We start from the raw sequence: 18,350 nt of genomic DNA, 5'->3' as shown, positions 1-18,350 counted from the left end.
TATACAGACATTACATACAACTGCAATTGCAAGCTTGTACCATTAACATGGGAACACCACCACTTGTAAATTTCCCTCTAAGGCACTCACCATCCTGACTTGGAAATATATCACTGTTCCTTCAATATCACTGGGTCAAAATCCAAATTCCCTCCTTTAGGGCATTGTGGGTCAACCTACAATATATGGACTGCAGGGGTTCAAGAAGGCAGCTCACCACACCTTCTCAAGAGTACCTAGGCATGGGCAATGAAATGCTGGCCAGCCAGTGATGTCTACATCTCATGAGTGAATCGAAAAATTATCAGCTGAAGTTCCGTGATATTGCATCTAGGAAATCAACACTACACATTCTTTTCATTTGTAGTTATATTTTTTTATTGACAGATGAGGGCATCGCTGGCTAGACCAGTATTTATTGCCAATCCTTAATTGCCCAGAGGGCAGTTCAGAGTCAGCCACATTGCTATGGTTCTGAAATCACATGTAGACCAGACCAGAGAAAGATGGCAGTTTCCTTCCCTGAGGACATTGGTGAACCAGATGGGCTTTTCTGACAATGGTTTCATGGTCATCATGAGACTCATAACTCCAGATTTTTAAAAAATTGAACTCAAATTCCACAATCTGCCCTGGGTCCCCAGAACATTACCTGGGTCTCTGGATTAACAGTTCAACGATAATACCACTTCTTCAGAATATCACACCAAGTTACTTTGAAATAGCGCATAACAGCCTTACATTGCTGCTTCAATAACCCTTTGTTTTAAAGGCATTTGTCAAAACCTACCACTTTGATTAAGCTTTTCTTTATCTGTCTTAATATCTGCTTATGTGGCTCAGTGTCGATTTTTATTTGATAACATTTTTGAGAAAAGTTACGAGATGTTTCATAGTATTCAGAGGTACTATATAAATACAGCTTATTATGTTCATTCAGGTCAGTGATGCATCTGCACCAAAAGGTTTGGTTAAGGCAAAGGCTTAGCAGCTTTAAGAGCTTTGTATTTAGCAATGCAAGGTTTTAGCAGTCATCAAAACAATCGGTAGCTTTTCAAAGCTTAGGTCCAATTAATGGGTGACAAGGTCAGATTAGATTGGAAGAAATTTACGCAGCCATGGCATACTGGTTGGAATTTTTAAAAAAAAGTCAGTTTGGAAATTATTCGATGTTTGAGTCAGGTCATGGATTGCCAGACAAGAGGAGGCACTTAGAACATTTAACATAAATTTCTGACAACTTGGAATAGAGCAGTTTGTATTCACTTGAGTTACACACCATACATAAATATTTGGAACTCTGGAGATTAAGTATTTAAAGCACTGTGTAACACAAACGTGTTATATTAACCTTACTCAGAGAAGTCCGGAAATTGGATTTTGTTCGAGCTTTGTGGAAATATCTGCAGTGATTTCTTTATAAAAGGTCATTGAAGTTTTGGGCCCATTATCTAAGGAAATGATATACTGCATTTGAGGCTGTCCAGAGGATGTTCCCTAGACTGATATCAGGTATTAGGAGAAAGTGAGGACTGCAGATGCTGGAAAGTACATCAGAGTTGAAAAGTGCAGCACTAGAAAAGAACAGCAGGTCAGGCAGCACCTGAGGAGCAGGAGCTGTTCCAGGCATTAGACCTTCTTCAGGAATGTGAAGGGGGAAGGGGGCTGAGAGACAAATAGAGGGGTGGGGATGGGGGGACGACAGATAGGAAGGTGATGGGTAGAAGCAGGTGGGGGTTGATGGTGATAGGTCGAAGGACAGGGTGGAGCGGATAGGTGGGAAGTAAAATGGACAGGTCGAGGGCAGTGCCGAGTTGGAATGTTGGATCTGGAATGAGGTGGGGGGAGGGGAGATTTGGGAACTGGAGAATCAGTGTTGATGCCATGTGGTTATATGGCGCCGAGATGGAAGTTGGTCGATGGCTTTGATTTGGCAATGGAGGAGGCCCAGGACTTGCATGTCCTTGAGGGAGTGGGAGGGGGAGTTGAAGTGATTGGCCACAGGGCAGTGAGGCTGTTTGGTGCGGGTATCCCAGAGATGTTTGTTGAACATCTGCAAGTTGGCATTCTGTCTCCCCGATGTAGAGGAGACCATATCGAGAGCAGTAGATGAGGTGGGTGGATGTGCAGGAAAATCTCCACTGGATTTGAAATGATCCTTTAGGGCTTTAGATGGAGCTGAGGAAGAGGAAGAGGTGTGGGTGCAGATTTTACACCTCTTGCGGCAGCAAGGGAAGGTGCCGGGTGTGGAGGATGAGTTGGTATGGGGGCATGGATCTAACAAGGTTGAGGGAATGGTCTCTGCAGAATGCTGATAGGGGTGCAGAGGGAAATATATCTCTGGTGGTGGGATCTGATTGTAGGTGACGGAAATGGTGGAGGATAATGCGCTTTCTACCTATTCACTCCGCCCTCCCCACGAACCTATCATAATTACTTCCAAACTGCATTCATCTACTGCTTTCCCAGCTACCCCTCCCCCCCCATTTCTCATCCCGCTTCCACCCCTACATTTCTGATGAAGTGTTTATGTCCGAAACAACAACTCTCCTGCTCCTTGGGTGCTGCCTGACCTGCTGTGCTTTGCCAGCGCCACACTTTTCGACCCTCAGGTATTTCAGGGACTATGTTATGGGAATAGATTGCATAGATTTGGGTCTGTATTTGTTGGAATATAGAAGAATGACAGGTGACGTTATTGAAGTATACAAGATTACAAGAGGCCATACAGTCATAGAGATGGAAACAGATCCTTTGGTCCAACTCGTCCATGCGGCCCAAATATTCTAACCTAATCCTGTCCCATTTGCCAGCACCTGGCCCATATCCCTCTAAATCCTTCCTATTCATATACCCATCCAGATGCCTTTTAAATGCTGCAATTGTACCAGCCTCCACCACTTCCTCTGTGTGAAAACGTTGCCCCTTACGTCCCTTTTATATCTTTCATCCTCACCGTGAACCTACGCCCTCTAGTTCTGGATTCCCCATCCCAGGGAAAAAACCTTGTCTTTTTACCCAATCCATGCCCCTCATGATTTTATAAACCTCTATAAGGTCGCCCCTCAGCCTCTGACACTCCAGGGAAAACAGCCCCAGCCTACTCGACCTCTCCCTATAGCTCAAATCCTCCAAGCCTGGCAACATCCTTGTAAATCTTTTCTGAACCCTTTCACGTTTCACAACATCATTACGATAGGAAGGAGACTAGAATTGCACACAATATTTCAAAAGTGGCCTAACCAATGTCTTGTACAGCTGCAACATGACATCCCAACTCTGATACTCAATGCTCTGACCAATAGAGGAAAGCATACCAAATGCCTTCTTCATTATCCTATCTACCTGCAAGTTTACTTTCAAGGAACTACAAACCTGCACTCCAAGGTCTCTTTATTCAGCCACACTCCCTAGGTACTTACATTAATTGTATAAGTTCTGCTCTGATTTGCCTTTCCAAAATGCAGCACCTCACATTTACCTAAACACCATCTGCCACTCCTCAGCCCATTGGCCCATCTGATCAAGATCCTCTTGTAATCTGAGGTAACCTTTTTCACTGTCCATGATATCTCCAATTTTGATGTCATCTGCAAACTTACTAACTATTCCTCCTATGTTCACATCCAAATCATTTACGTAAATGATGAAAAGCAGTGACTCAGCACTGATCCTTGTGGTACACCACTGTTCACAGGCCATCAGTCTGAAAAGCAATCCTCCACCATCAGCCTCTGTCTTCTATCTTTGAGCCAGTTCCGTATCCAAATGGCTAGTTCTCCTTATATTCCATGAGATCTAACCTTACTAACCAGTCTCCCTTGAGGAACCTTGTCGAATGCCTTACGAAATCCATATAGATCATGTCTACTGCTCTGCCCTCATCAATCCATTTTGTTATTTCTTCAAAAAACTCTATCAAGATCGTGAGACATGATTTCCCACACATAAAGTTTGTTGACTATCCCTAATCAGTCCTTGCCTCTCCAAATACATGCACATCCTGTCCCTCAGGATTCCCTCCGACAATTTGCCCACCACCAATTTCAGCCTCACCAGTCTATAGTTCCCTGGCTTTTCGTTACCACCTTTCTTAAACAGGGCCACCATGTTAGCCAACCTCCAGTCTTCCGGTACCTCATCTGTGACTATTGATGATACAAATATTTCAGTAAGGGGCTCTAGCTTCCCACAGAGATGTAGGGTGCATCTGATCAGGTCCTGGGGATTTATCCATTTCTATGCATTTCAAAACATCCAGCATCTCCTCCTCTGTAATATGGACATTTTTCAAGATGTCACCACCTATTTCCCCACACTCTATATTCTTGGCAAGATAGATGCAGAAAGTTTGTTTACCTTTCTGGGAGACTCCAGGACCAGAGGACACAATCTCAGAATAAAGGCTTGCACAGTTAAGACAGAAATGAAGAGGAATTTCTTCTGTCAGGAGGGTAGTTGATCTGTGGAATTATTTATAGTCGAAGGCTGTTAAGGCTGGATCATTAAGTACATTCAAGGCTGAGATAGACAGATTTTTAATCACTTAAGGAAATCAAGGAATTGGAAAGTGGCATTCAGGACCATCAAATAAGCCACAATCTCACTGAATGTTGAGAGCTTACACAATACACTTCTGCTCACATATCTTCCGGTTTTATGGAAAGTGTGGATTTTGAAGTCCTTCTTTTATAAAACAATTGACTTCTCCACCTCTTAATGCTGCCTGGCTTGCTGTGTTCTTCCAGCCTCCTGCTTGTCTACCATAGTTCATTACTGGGGTTGTTTTAAACAATGCTGAAAATGTGTTGCTGGAAAAGCGCAGCAGTTCAGGCAGCATCCAAGGAACAGGAGAATTGACGTTTCGGGCATAAGCCCTTCTTCAGGAATCGACGTTTCAGCCATAAGCCCTTCTTCAGGATGCCCGAAACGTCAATTCTCCTGTTCCTTGGATGCTGCCTGACCTGCTGCGCTTTTCCAGCAACACATTTTCAGCTCTGATCTCCAGCATCTGCAGTCCTCACTCTCGCCTTGTTTTAAACAATGACTGGCTGAGAGAGAGATTCTTGTCTTTTATCTCATTCAACTGGAAGAAATCCTGTTAAGAAAAAAGCTGCTCAAATGATTGTTTGCATTTCTGAAAAGAAAACCCCCTTGTTGAGTTCAGGGCGAAGCCTTTTTATTCTTTGAAAGAATGACTATTAGAAAATCTCAAGGTTGCATTTCCTGCATCTGTATGACTTTGGAGGCATCTATGCAAAATTAGTGACTTGACAACATGTGCCAGGATACAAGTACCAGAGTCCAGAACATTCTACTCTATATCCTTTCACCCTCAGAATAGTTCATTAACCCAAGTATTTTCCTTAGACAGCTAATCTCTGCGGACAAAAGTTTTTTTTTCTCTTTTATGGAATAGGATCTGAACTTACTGTATATTTGCATTTGCTATTTTGGGTGCATTTAAAGGAATAAGGGTTGTACTTCTATTTTACAGACTGTGTGAATTACCCTAATATTGTATCTTCATTGAATAAATGTTTTCATAAACCAATAATTAAAGTAACCAGATTGATAGATCTTGAAGTTTAAAATCTTATATAGAGTCATAGAGATGTACAGCATGGAAACAGACCCTTCGGTCCAACTCGTCCATGCCAGCCTGATATCCTAAACTAATCTAGTCCCACCTGCCAGCACCCGGCCCATGGGTATCATTATCATATAGATAACATTCAACTGGTCATTTATGTAAAATAAAAATACTTTTTCCAGTTATGTTGTGACCCATAGTTTAATGGAACTAAAGTGACTAGAGCTGTTTTAATTTGTGCAATCCCTCCCAACTTTTAATGACAGGGACACTGAGGCATTTTTCAATTCTTCAGGAAATGTAGCTCATCAGATGAGATTGCCAAATGAAACTGGATATTACTCAAGCAAAGCAAGTCAATGGATGGAACACATGAAGTATATGTCTTGTTTTCTGAGGAGGCTTCTGTAGATTGAGGAGGTTTATTCCTGAGGATTACATGCAAACGTTTTCAGATAACTAAAAGCAATCTGGGGAGAATTGTCTTCTGATCCTCTTCTCTCAGAAAGGTGGTCAATATGTAAAACTCTTTACTGCAGTACACATACAAACACTAAATGAGAAATAATGAGATTTTTGGGGATATACAGTTTTAATCTCACTTTTGTACACAATTTCAATAATACACCGCTCCACTGATGGTTATGTCCTAAAGAATGCTAAGAGTGTGTGGTCAGGGGAATGTCAGGCATCGTCATAGAAGATGAAATCCATTTTGATCAATTAACCAACGCTGAAGGAAATTTCAGTAGTTCCTTCAACGTAGCACTTATTGCTCGTGATTTGGCAGCGAGTATAGTTCTGAAAAATGTTGAATCAACCATCGTGAAGCCAGTAGGGTACTTCTCTAAAAGGTTAGAATCCCATCAAAAGTGATGGTCTACGGTGGAAAGAATCCTTGGGTTTGCTACTGACTCAGACATTTTGAAATACATGTGTAAAGAGGGAATAAGAATGTGTGTGTGAATGTGTCAACTTTTCTCATTTTCTTTGTCCACACTTCACAATAAAAACACAGAATTGCCACAAAGATGCTTCATATTTAATATTTCTTGGAGACCTTATGTTGTGAAGGTTTGTGGGTAATTGATTCATTTCACGTTTGGTGGAAAGGTCTTGAATGGTTTCTTTAAAAGAGGTCATTGTTATTAATTGGTTATGTGAGGTCTGGGAGCAAGAGCTAGGAGTGGAGATCTCTTCTGAAACGTGGGAGGACATATGGGGGAACATGCGAAAGATCTCAATCTGTAATAGGATACGCGATATGCATTTAAAAGTCTTGCACAGGGTTCATCTGGCACAGGACCGTCTAGCGAAGTCTAAAAAAGGGGCATCTTCAATGTGCCTCAAATGTACAATAATTGTAGGTACTCTTACCCATTGCTTCTGGACATGCCACAGGCTCCGTGTTTATTGGAGCGCTGTGATGGGAGAGATAAGAAGGATATTAATGACTGAAGTTAGATTAGACCCGATACCTCTCCTCTTAGGTCTACTGAATTTATCACCTGTAGATGGGCGTGGGAAGAAACTATTTAATTTTCTTACTTACTGTGCACAGAAGAATATTCTGATGAATTGGGTGTCTGAGAACCTGCTGGGCTTGCTGGGATGGCGGAAATTAATTATGGAGTACATTCCCTTAGATTTTTTTACAAATGTGGTGCACCACACAACAGAGCTTTTTTATAAGACATGGCAGCCCTTTTTGAGTTATTTAGATACAGATTTGTCTGCTATCTTAACTAGGGTGTTGTTTAACCAGGATGGTTAAGTTTGCTGAGCCCTGGAGGGGGGAACTCCTGAGTTAATATGGCTGTATATACAACGCTCCTGTTCTTTTGTTTGGGAGCTTTGCACTGAGCATTGTTATTTTGTGTTTTTGTGTGTTCTTTTGTTTTTTTTTGTTTTATTAGTCACTTACTTAATTATTGGTGTTGTTTTGCACAGTGTTAGGTTTTGTTTTGTATTATAGAGTAGGTTAGTAGTTAGTAAACAGTAATTGTATTGTAATTTGTGTTTTTCTTTATTATACTGATATTTGTTATTTGTTATATTTTCAATAACTTTACAAAAAAAGGTCATTGTAAGTTCACTGTAGATGTTGGAGGTTTTTTTGCTGCTAAGACTTCCTGTAAGCTAAATGACTAGTAATAACTGCTTGCCTTGCTGTACACCCTTGCTGAGACGGTTTTGAACAGTAATTGGTTTAGTGAAGTGCTTAGTTTATTGCCATGATAAGAACAAATCGCCAAGTTGATTGCTTCCATATCTGAAAAACATCTTGTTGAATTTAAGGTGAAAACTATTTGTTCTTTTGAAAGAACGATTTTGAAAGGAACAGGTCAGGATTGTATTTCCTAAGCAAACTGTGTCTTTGAGACTTCAGAGACAACAATGCATGATCAGAGGTAGAGGGGTGACCTTATAGACGTTTATAAAATCATGAGAGGCATGGAGAGGGTAAATAGACAAGATCTTTTCCCTGGAGTGGAGGAGTCCAGAACTAGAGGGCATATGTTTAGGATGAGATTTCAGGCAGAGGGTGGTGTGTGTATAGAATGAGCTGCCAGAGGAAGTGATGGAGGCTGGTACAATTACAACATCTAAAAGGCATCTGAATAGGAAGGGATATGGGCCAAGTGCTGGCAAATGGGACTAGATTAATTTAGGATATCTGATTGGCATAGATGAGCTAGACTGAAGGGTCTATTTCCATGCTGTGCATCTCTATGACTCTATTAGTGACTTAAGCACATTTGGAACATTCTGTGCTTTATTCTTTAGCCTCCAAAAATAACACATTGGCCAAAGCATATATTTTTTAAAAAGCCAATTTCTGTGAAAAAATCTTTATTTCCCCTTTCAGAGATGAATGAAGTAATGCTTTTGAAAGGATGTTACAAAGGATACAGTCAATAGTTCCTGCCTGTTTCCAATGTGCAAAATTATGTAGCTCCATGGTTTTAGTTATAATACAATGAGGAACATTACTTAAAGGGATAATGGAGAAAGGCAACATTCAAAGAATGCATAGGTGACTTGCAATAATTATTCATTCATATCTGGCACAAAAGAAAAAAGGTAAAGGTGAGTAAACCATGATTTCCAAGGGAAATTAGAGATAGTATTAGATCCAAGGAATAGGCTGACAAACTGGCCAGAAAATAAAAATAATGGACCCGAGGAGTGGGAACAGGTTAGAATTCAGCAAGAAAGAACAAAGGGATTGATTAAGAAAGGGAAATGGAGTGCGAGAGTAAGCTTGCAGGTAATATGAAAACTGAATGTAAAAGTTTCTATAGGTATGTGAAGAGAAGAAAATTAATGCAGACAAATGTAGGTCTCTTACAGTCAGAAACAGTGAATTTATAGTGGGAAACAAAGAGAGACCAACCAACTGAATAGATATTTTGGTCTGTCTTCACAACGGTGCACACAAATACCGTAGCCGAAATGTTGGGGAACACAAGGTTTAGTGAGAGAGAGAGGAACAGAAGTAAATTAGTATTAGTAGGGAAATTGAAGGGATTGAAGGGCATTAAAACCTGAGGGCCTAATAATCTACATTCTAGAGTACTTAAGGAAGTGGTCCTAGAGATCATAGATACATTGGTGATTATCGTCCAGATTCTATAGATACCAGAACATTTCCTGCAATTGGAGGATAACTTATGTAACTCCTCTACTTAAAAAGGGCAGTAGAAAGTGTGTACATTTTGGGATATTTAGAAGGATACACATTTATTCTTCTATGTAACTAACTTTTATTGCATATTAATTGAATAAGCTCTATTTTGATAATAAATCAATATTTAAGAAACTGACTTATGGATCATGCTGATTAATCCGATATAGCTAGAGAACTTAATTGATTACCTTGGTAACTGGAAAAAAGTAATTCTATGTTGTGACCCAATATATAGCAACAGTTCAACTAGTTGGAACAACTACTAATAAAGTTAAAACATCATGTCACAAATGATATCAAAGAACTCTAAAATTGAGATGAGTGGGGGATAAGAAACGCAACTGTTCAGTGGCTCAATACCTAGGAAGTCAATGATCAATTATGGGACTAACCACACTCCCAAGACATTGCTGCTGGGGTGTCCTCAGGACATCATTCTAAGTACCAACAGCTTAAAGTACTGAAGTCAACAAGGGTTCTTTGACAGCAATATCTTAACCCATGAGCACTACCATCTAGAAGGATATAGGCAGCAGATGCATGGGAATTCCCCTCCAAGTCACTTATCATCCTGACTTGGCAATATATTGCCATTTCTTCAATGTTGCTGGGTCAAAATTCTGGAACTTCCTTGTGATGTCATGTAGGTCTATTTATGCCAAATGGACAGCAATGATTCAAGGCAGCAGTTCACCACCACCTTCTCACGGGTAACTAGGATGGACAATCAATGATAGAAAAACACACATCCCATGAATTAATTTTAAAAATTTCCCCGTCATGACATAAGGGATAAGAGTTCATCTGTTTATTGGTGATTCCAGTGTCCAGCTCTATTAATTACTTCTCTTGTAATGAATGGACAGGGGCAGACAAATGCAGACCTGAACAATGTCCAGACTCTGACTGACAAGGACACATGGCATTCAAATAACAAAGGGCAATCCATGAATATCATTGGTTAATGAGATTATGAGTCTCCGGGAGACTACCAGTCACTCTGTGTGATGGTCAATAACATTTATATTGCCATTATAAATTTTAATGTCCATCATTATCATAAACATTGACAATGTAAGTTTGTCATAATGTAATTTCATCCTCCTGCTTACGTTGTTCCTTTATATAAGTGGTGGAAAGTATGAAGTTAATATTTAAATAGAAAGTTTTCATGATAATGTGCATGTTGCCAATATCTGAGACCACATTTCTATTGGACTCCTGAATCAATTTCTGCAGGTTTCTGGTCAACTCTGAAATGCTGCTGAACCATTAGATAAAGTTTAGCAGCGCAACCATAAACTGTCTCCCTGCACTCTCTTGAATCCACTTTCTTTGCAACTGTAATCAAGCCAGTCCAGTGGTGTGGCAATGCTTCATGCTGATTTTATCCACCTTGTTTATAAGTCAACATCATTCGATAATTAAATTTCAGATACTAATAATATACTCTTTCCCATTCTCCTCCCAGCAGGACATCTCCCCAAAACTTTACCCTGGCACCTATGGAATTCTTTTCTTATCCATTTGCAGATATATGTTGGCCATCGATGAGGGTAAACCTTTATCTCCTCTTCCTCGGTGATGGCAAAACTAATACTCCAACTATAGTTTAACTGTGAGGTAGGCCTGGCCTTGACGTAAAAATGCAACTTTACGACAGAAAGCCTATCCTTGATAAATTGTGATGTACACATCTGCGATTCTATCTCGACGACCTAAAGTGGAAGCTCTTTGAAAAGATTTATAGTTTTACATTCCCATACTTTTCAAACAGCTCGGGACAATAAATCCCAAATCGAATCCCTGGATACTGTATATGGAATTATTTCATTGAAATATAAAGTGTCTGACTTTATACTCAACAGGAAATAAAATACTTCAGAAAGTGCTAAAAGATGAAGAGTAAAGCTTTCATTTTGATGGTACAAACCATACAGTTGATAGTTCCAATCCTGCTTGTTTCCTTATGTGCAAAGATATGTAGTTCCTTGGCTTTATTTTACTCACTTTCGTTCCTTGGGGACGGCAAGAATTCTTGCAAATTTCTCGCCGCAGCAACGAGTTATTGTGAAGGAGAAATTGGTGGAATTTCTCCATTTCGCTGATTACAAAACCAATCAGACAATCTCGTATTTTCTGCAGACAGAAGCCTGCCTTGATCCAGTTTTTATATCCGCCGTCATTAAGACGAATACTCAGCTCCGACTGCATTCTTGCAAATAAAAGAATAAATGTCGTTTTCAAACTGCAATCAGACTCTAGTTTTCAATCCAATCTCGGGTACATTGGTTGCGTGCGCAGCCTGCCCGGAGAGCCACCAAATGCGGAAGTGAGATTGCGAGCGAGCGAGCACCTCATTCAAAACAGAACAACCCTTCCAACAAATTGCGAAATCGAAAGAATGGACCTGGTTTTCTAATAGGACTTAAGTTCGATGTTTGAGTCGCACAGATTAGATGAAAATTAGCCCCTTTAATTATTTTTTCTTACCCTGTACATTACAGCTTAGCCGCGCATCCTTGATTTTTTTTGTGCAATGTTATTCTTCTGTCTATTATACGTATGTGCCTCACATTTGATTTTTTTTATCCAAAGAAAAAGGCCAATGCAATTGAGGTTGGCGGAAAGTGGAATGTGTATCTCAATATAGAACGTTTCGATATCAAAAACGACAAAGTCACTTGAACTGCTGAAGGAGCAGCGCTCCGAAAGCTTGTACTTTCAAATAAACCTCCCGGACTTTAACCTGGTGTTGTGACTTCTGACCTTTTCCACCCCAGTCCAACAGCGGCACCTCCACATCAAAAACAACAATTCGAGGATAGCTACAATGAAAATAAACAAAATGCTGGAGAAATGTAGTAACAGATGCTGCTAGACCTGCTGAATTAATGTGTCAAGTTCGATAAAACTATTTCGAAACAATGTAACCTTCATTGGAAAATGGAAATTCAGTGGATAAGACGGAAAATCAAGCAATTAGAGGCAGGGATTTACGTATACACTGCCAAAATATTCAGGAACTTTAATACTGGTGTATGAGAAAAAGAATAAACTTTTAGGACGGAGGACTGCGGTTGGCTGATGAACTGAAACAGCGTATTCCTTTGGTTGTTCCTAGTAGACACTATACACTTGCCGCAGTCAATTAATAAATCTAGGTGACCATTAAACTACTGTAGGTCAGAGAAATATATTTGCTGTCCTTATCTGATGTGGCCTGCGTGTGCTCACAATACTGTTGTCTTACAAATGCCCTCTGAAAAGACAGAGCAAGCTACCCCATCGTATCCCGTTTTTGTGCGAAAAAGTAATTAAACGGGATGGAGGAATCGCACTGACCGAGGCACCAGAAATGGCAATGGCAAACAACAGCTGGGGACTTCATTCAAAATTGGGGAGCTATATCATAGTCTAGGCTAGTGTTCTGAACAGTCACCCGCACAAGATCATGCCCCGTCATTCTCCCACCTTACTGCACCCCTCTCCCCCAATAAACCCCACCTGCCATCCTCTCCCCTTCTACCCGTCCCCCTCTTTCCCTACCTTCGTTCACCTTCAGTTCACCAGCTCTGCACTTCATCCCTCCGACTTGTCTTCTCTCCTTTATCATCCTCCATCCCCACCGCCACCCCTGTTATTGCTCGCTTCATGGCTTACCAGCAATTTCCATTCAAAATGTTTACAACATTATCAATATTTTTTTCTGAAACAGAACATTTTATCCATCCCCAAGGTAGATTGTTTGCATTTATAATGCCATATATCTAGTCTCTTTATTCATTACCATCTCAAATAGCATGTTTATCAAAATTGGTTAATCACTCCATCAATCAAAAATTATATTGATATGAATTCATAACTTTGAATAATTGCAGAAATTAATTAGAAAGTTAAACATAAATGTTTATTTTAAAATTGAAGTACACCAAAAAGAATAGCCATACAAATAAATATGGATACTTCTAAAAAGTGATTTGAAAAATTGAAATTTAAATGAAAACATCAACATTTAAGAATTGCCTCTGCTTTTACATTAGCACCTATTCAGAGTTAGAATTACTGTCAAGGTGGGAAAGTTGTATTAATTAAAATTAGGAATTATGATTGACTGGCAGAGGAAAACAAATTTAAACAGATGTTGAGAAAGTGAAAATCCATACCACAGGTAATAAGATGTTTGTGGGTGGCTAATGCTTTTTCATTACTTTTGACTTTGAAATCAAAGCTTTTACTCCACTCCAAGTGTCACATATTACTTTCCTAGTATTCCCCCCCCCCAAAAAAAAATCTTGTATAATTTATTTGCTGCATTTAAAAACTAAAAAAAAATAAAAGTTTTGTTCAAAAACAATTTTTTAAAAATAGCAATTTTAGAATAGAACAAATCTTTTTAAATTGTACAAGATTTTGTAGAAAAATCTGGATTTTTTTCTTCTTTAATATAAGCAAAATATATATTTATGAGGGCCATTGTTTTGGGCAAGGGAAAGTACACAACAAAGAACCATTCAATTAAAAAATGTCGATGTTGAAAAAACCCATTTAACAATATTTTCCCATGAAAGGCTTAACCATAATTTTCACAAGGATTTTAATTGTAAACAATAGCTGGTTTCAGAGTTAGCAACATAATTTTAGCATGAATTGATGCTTTTTCAACGTCAGTTTGAACCTGGTGTCAAGTCAAGAAATTCTCCATGTGTCTAACAATGACATCATAAAACAGAATAAGTTACCAATTCCAATGAAATATTCTTGAACAGAAAACCAGGAAATAAAACGCATTGAAATTTTCACTTTTAATTAACAACTTTACAGACCATAATAAATGATGGGACATACAAACAGGATTATGTCAAATCTGAAAGATCATAAATAAAATTTTAAAATTAGCAAAATGAATGTATCATCATGGACTAATTTGACATTACACAAATATAATCATTTTTCAGGGACAATGAAGCAGTTTGGAATAGGTACACCATAAAAATCTAGTGACACCTCATAACAAGGTGCATTTTTCAAGATTAATAAATTGTGATCAGTGGTGAAAATAATTTATTGGTTTTTAACTTGATTGCAGTTAGGTGGGGTGAGGGGGGATATTTGTGCATTGAATTATGTGTGCGCAAATTCTAGAAGCTGTCGTGAATTTCAATTTCAAAGGAGTGTGATGACAGTGAATGCTGAGTGTTATCATCAGTAGTACTGCCATAACATCTGGGCCAATATATTCAATGCCTGAAAAGGTATATTCAAAAAGTACATTACATATGTTTCACAATGATCAAATTAACGTCTCGCTGACATCTTCCCCCATTACAAACAATAGCTCATTCAAAATGCTGCAGTTTGCACCCTCACCCCTATGGTCCCCTTTTGGTCAAGCTCTAATTTAGGTGGAACACAGAAGCTAGTGATGTGAAAATTTATTTTCCCAGTCAAGGATTTCCCTCCAAGAGCACCCGACTTTATACACTTTAGTCCCATATTTCAGGAAGGATGTACTGGTGTTGGAGCGGGTCCAGAGGATGTTCACAAGAATGATCCCATAAATGAAAGGCTTAACATATGAAGACTCTGGGTCTGCACTCAATGGATTTTATAAGGATGGGAATCTAATTGAAACTTACAACTGAAAGACCTGGACAGAGTGGACATTGGGAAGATGTTTCCATTAGCAGGAGCACAGCCTTAGAGTACAGAGAAGACCCTTTAGAATGGAGATGAGAAGAAATGTCTTCAGCCAGAGATTGATGAATCTATGAAACTCATTGCCACTGTAGGCTGTGGAGACCAGTTCATTGATTATATTTAAGACAGAGATAGTTGCTGATTGTTAAGGGGATCAAAGGTTATGAGAAGAAGGTGGGAGAATGGGGTTGAGAAACTTATCAGCCACGATTGAATGGCCTAATTTCTGCTCGTATATCTTATGGTCCCTATTTTACCATTACAAGGGTAACCTTGTCTTCACTTTCCTCCACGTGATTTTCTTTATTTGATATAGAATTTTCTGCTTGCAACTTAACACTGCCAACAAACAAATATTCTCTTCTCTTTACAACAAGTTATTCAGTTGCATTCTACTTTATTCTTTTACCAACTATCTGTCACCTTTCTAACAAAGCCCAGCAAATGCAGCATCTGTCTAAACATACCTTTCCACATCATCATTCTCAAGGGATTCATACAATACTTTCCCAATGAGACAGCAAATTGTACGTAATTCTTCAAACCTAATGTGCTGGATTTACCAATTCTCCTAGAAAAAACAGGAAGAGCAAATGATGATTTTCCTTTATGAAAAATGATGATTTTTCCCAATGGCTTCATTTTCATAGTAAATGTGATGCCAAGCTCCTTGCTACTTTCCACTTAAACCTTCTGGCCAATTCTGTCTTTGGAATTTGTTTTTCAGGTAACAAAGTGACTGGTTTTGGTCTAGCTCACCATTTTTTTCATCTTTCCATTTCTATATGCCTTACCACATCATCCTGAATTCAGATGTCTCAAATGCCAGTATTTCTTACCTACTTGGGCTTCTTAGTGAGTGTTGTCTCCCAAATCTACCCATGGCCTTTAATCTATTTTGTTATTTTTAGAGGCACTTTAGCTTTAATAGTTTCCAATTCTGATGAAAGGTTCATGCCTGAAAAAAAACTGTCTTGTTCTCTTTGTAAATTCTGTATGACCTGCTGAATGTTTCAGGTAGTTTTTATTTCAGATTTCAAGCATCTGATATTCTTTGTCTTGGCTTTATGATCCAAATCCTTAACTTCAAAGTGATCCATAAATTTCCTCTATCCTTGGGAACATTCTCCTACTTTTGTCATTGTGGTTAGTCTTCTGGAATACACTCCCCCATAACTCCACCTTTGACTCCCACTGTTCAATAGTTCTCTTCAATTGTCACCCGGCCCAATCAAAAGTACTTTTTCAAATCTCATATTTGGTATTGACTCTGTCCATGTCACCCTGGAAAGGCAGGAATGTTTATATTTCTATTTCTATGGTATAACACCTTGTAAATTTCAGCTTGGTACCAAAATATATGGAAACTTTTCAGGTGGTGTAAAGTAATGTCAAGTGAATCACTTTCAGTAATAGAGACAAGTGACAACTATAAATCAAGTTTCAATCGAACAGCAAGACAGTGTCAATATAATCATTCTCAGTAAGAACAGCAGCCAGGTCCTTGAGAAGTAGTTTAATGCTCTAGAGGAAACTGTTCTACATTGTTCATTCACAGACCGAAACCAGTATGTTGTGACAGGCGTCTGGAAAGGAAGGCAGTGATGTCAGCTCCAACAAACATGCGGTGGGGGAGTTGACTGGAGCTAAAAACTGAGAATGGAGCACAGGACATTGAGATTGCTCTTCAAGATGATGAAAAGAGAGTGACAATGGGTCAGAGTATGATGAGAGACAAAATAAAAGCATGATTAGTTTAACTGAGGACTCAAGCACGTGTTGACAGGAAGGGAAGGTAGTCTGAAAAACAAGAGAGCAAAAGAACTAGTGACTGAAAGAAGTACAGCATTCAATGACAGTGGGAAAAGACTGAACAATGCATTGTGTATAGAATAGCAGGAATGAAGAAACGATGCTGAGATTGGAGAATGGGGCATATTGATGCTGTTGCTTAAGAAAGCAAAAGCATCACAATGAACATGAAGGAATTCAGAGTTACCCTTAAGAAAAAATATGTAATAGGTATTTAAAATAACTTCAACGGCTATTTTTAGAAGAAAGAAATACAACTTTAAACAAAAAAAACGATAAGCAGCCTTTTAAACATCACCCCATCAAAATAAATTAATTGTTTTGGAGTTGTACCTGTCAAAGTTGCTGTTAAGTAGCAATGAAAATAAAACAGAAATACTTACCTCAATATTTGGAACATTTTCAGAAAAGATAAGGTGGGGGGGGGGGGGGGGAGAAGAAAAGTATCTATTGGAATTATACAACCAAAATTATGCTGTTGCATCTAACTGTACATATTGTCAATGTTGTTTGAATAAAGGTGTTACATGGGATGGTGGTTTTATTTGCTTGTTTATTAAATATTGTTTCTGAGGCAATATGACCAAAGAACTCAAATTTTATGAAAAGATTTAAAGCAGTCATAATAAAATACAGCTCCATTAAAGTTTCACAATTTACAATAACCAATGTAACAAATGAGATTGAAAATTAATAAAACGTAAGCTATTGTGCCAGAACATATGAAAATTGACAGATTTGCATTCTCTAAAAAATATTCTTGGCATCATCATAATCTAATGATCTTCTCCTTGTAAATACAATACTATGGTTAAATCTAAAATCAACCAAACAGGAATCTTTTGGGATTTATATTTGTTTGAAATGCAGTTTATAAAATACACTATATAACAGCAGGTAAACAAAGTAATGAATGTATCTTTTAATGGAAGAAGTTCATCCCTGAAGAATAAATTATATCACGCTCTCAAGTCACATTCGAGCATGATTTTGATAATTAATTTCATTTTGCATCACATACTGTCCACCGAATAACATTGTACTCAATCCTTTTTCTCCACATGAAGGACTCCCTAAGGCAGTCTGTAGTGTTACTGTCGACCCCCAGGGGGCAGTGTTAGATTTGCCATCAAATCCCTCACTGCTGCATAGATTGTGCAGTCACCTGAAAAAGTAACATAATTATTTTTTTAAAAAGTACAATAGAGTGAGGTAAATGACCACCAGATAAAGATAACAATAAGTTTTTTTTTGTTCATTCATGGGATCTGTGCAACAGTAACTGTGCTAGCATTTCTTCCCATCCCTAACTGCCCTTGGTAAAAGTGGTGGTCAGTCACCTTCTGGAACCTGTGCAGTGGAGTTACATTTACAGTTAGAAAAGTGGGCGGCACGGTGGCAAGTGGTTAGCACTGCTGCCTCACAGCGCCAGAGACCTGGGTTCAATTCCCGCCTCAGGCGACTGACTGTGTGGAGTTTGCACATTCTCCCCGTGTCTGCATGGGTTTCCTCCGGGTGCTCCGGTTTCCTCCCACAGTCCAAAGATGTGCAGGT

General features: G+C 38.9%; 2 protein-coding genes across 4 annotated transcripts in view; both read right to left on the bottom strand.

Moving 5' to 3' along the window:
- The window catches only part of LOC122555135 (uncharacterized protein CXorf38-like), a 58,281-nt gene extending 46,682 nt beyond the window's left edge, over window positions 1-11,599 (bottom strand). The window contains exon 1 of one of the 2 annotated variants that reach the window (XM_043700844.2): window positions 11,295-11,599. In XM_043700844.2, the coding sequence (XP_043556779.2) occupies window positions 11,295-11,498 (204 nt within the window). In that variant the 5' untranslated portion in view covers window positions 11,499-11,599. The remainder of the gene's footprint in view (window positions 1-11,294) is intronic. The other variant, XM_087992837.1, reaches the window with a different exon arrangement.
- A 1,581-nt stretch (window positions 11,600-13,180) lies between these two features.
- med14 (mediator complex subunit 14) overlaps window positions 13,181-18,350 on the bottom strand; it is a 115,487-nt gene continuing 110,317 nt past the window's right edge. For both annotated transcript variants that reach the window (XM_087992835.1, XM_087992836.1), the window contains one exon: window positions 13,181-17,961. In XM_087992835.1, coding sequence (XP_087848961.1) covers window positions 17,888-17,961 — 74 coding nt within the window. In that variant the 3' untranslated portion in view covers window positions 13,181-17,887. The remainder of the gene's footprint in view (window positions 17,962-18,350) is intronic.

The sequence above is a fragment of the Chiloscyllium plagiosum genome, unplaced genomic scaffold (genome assembly GCF_037043375.1).
Source record: "Chiloscyllium plagiosum isolate Xiang-an unplaced genomic scaffold, Cpla_swu_hap1 HiC_scaffold_12, whole genome shotgun sequence".
Lineage (NCBI taxonomy): Eukaryota > Metazoa > Chordata > Chondrichthyes > Orectolobiformes > Hemiscylliidae > Chiloscyllium > Chiloscyllium plagiosum.
Note: the sequence above shows the minus strand (reverse complement) of the source record. Positions and strands in the feature narration are given on the sequence as shown.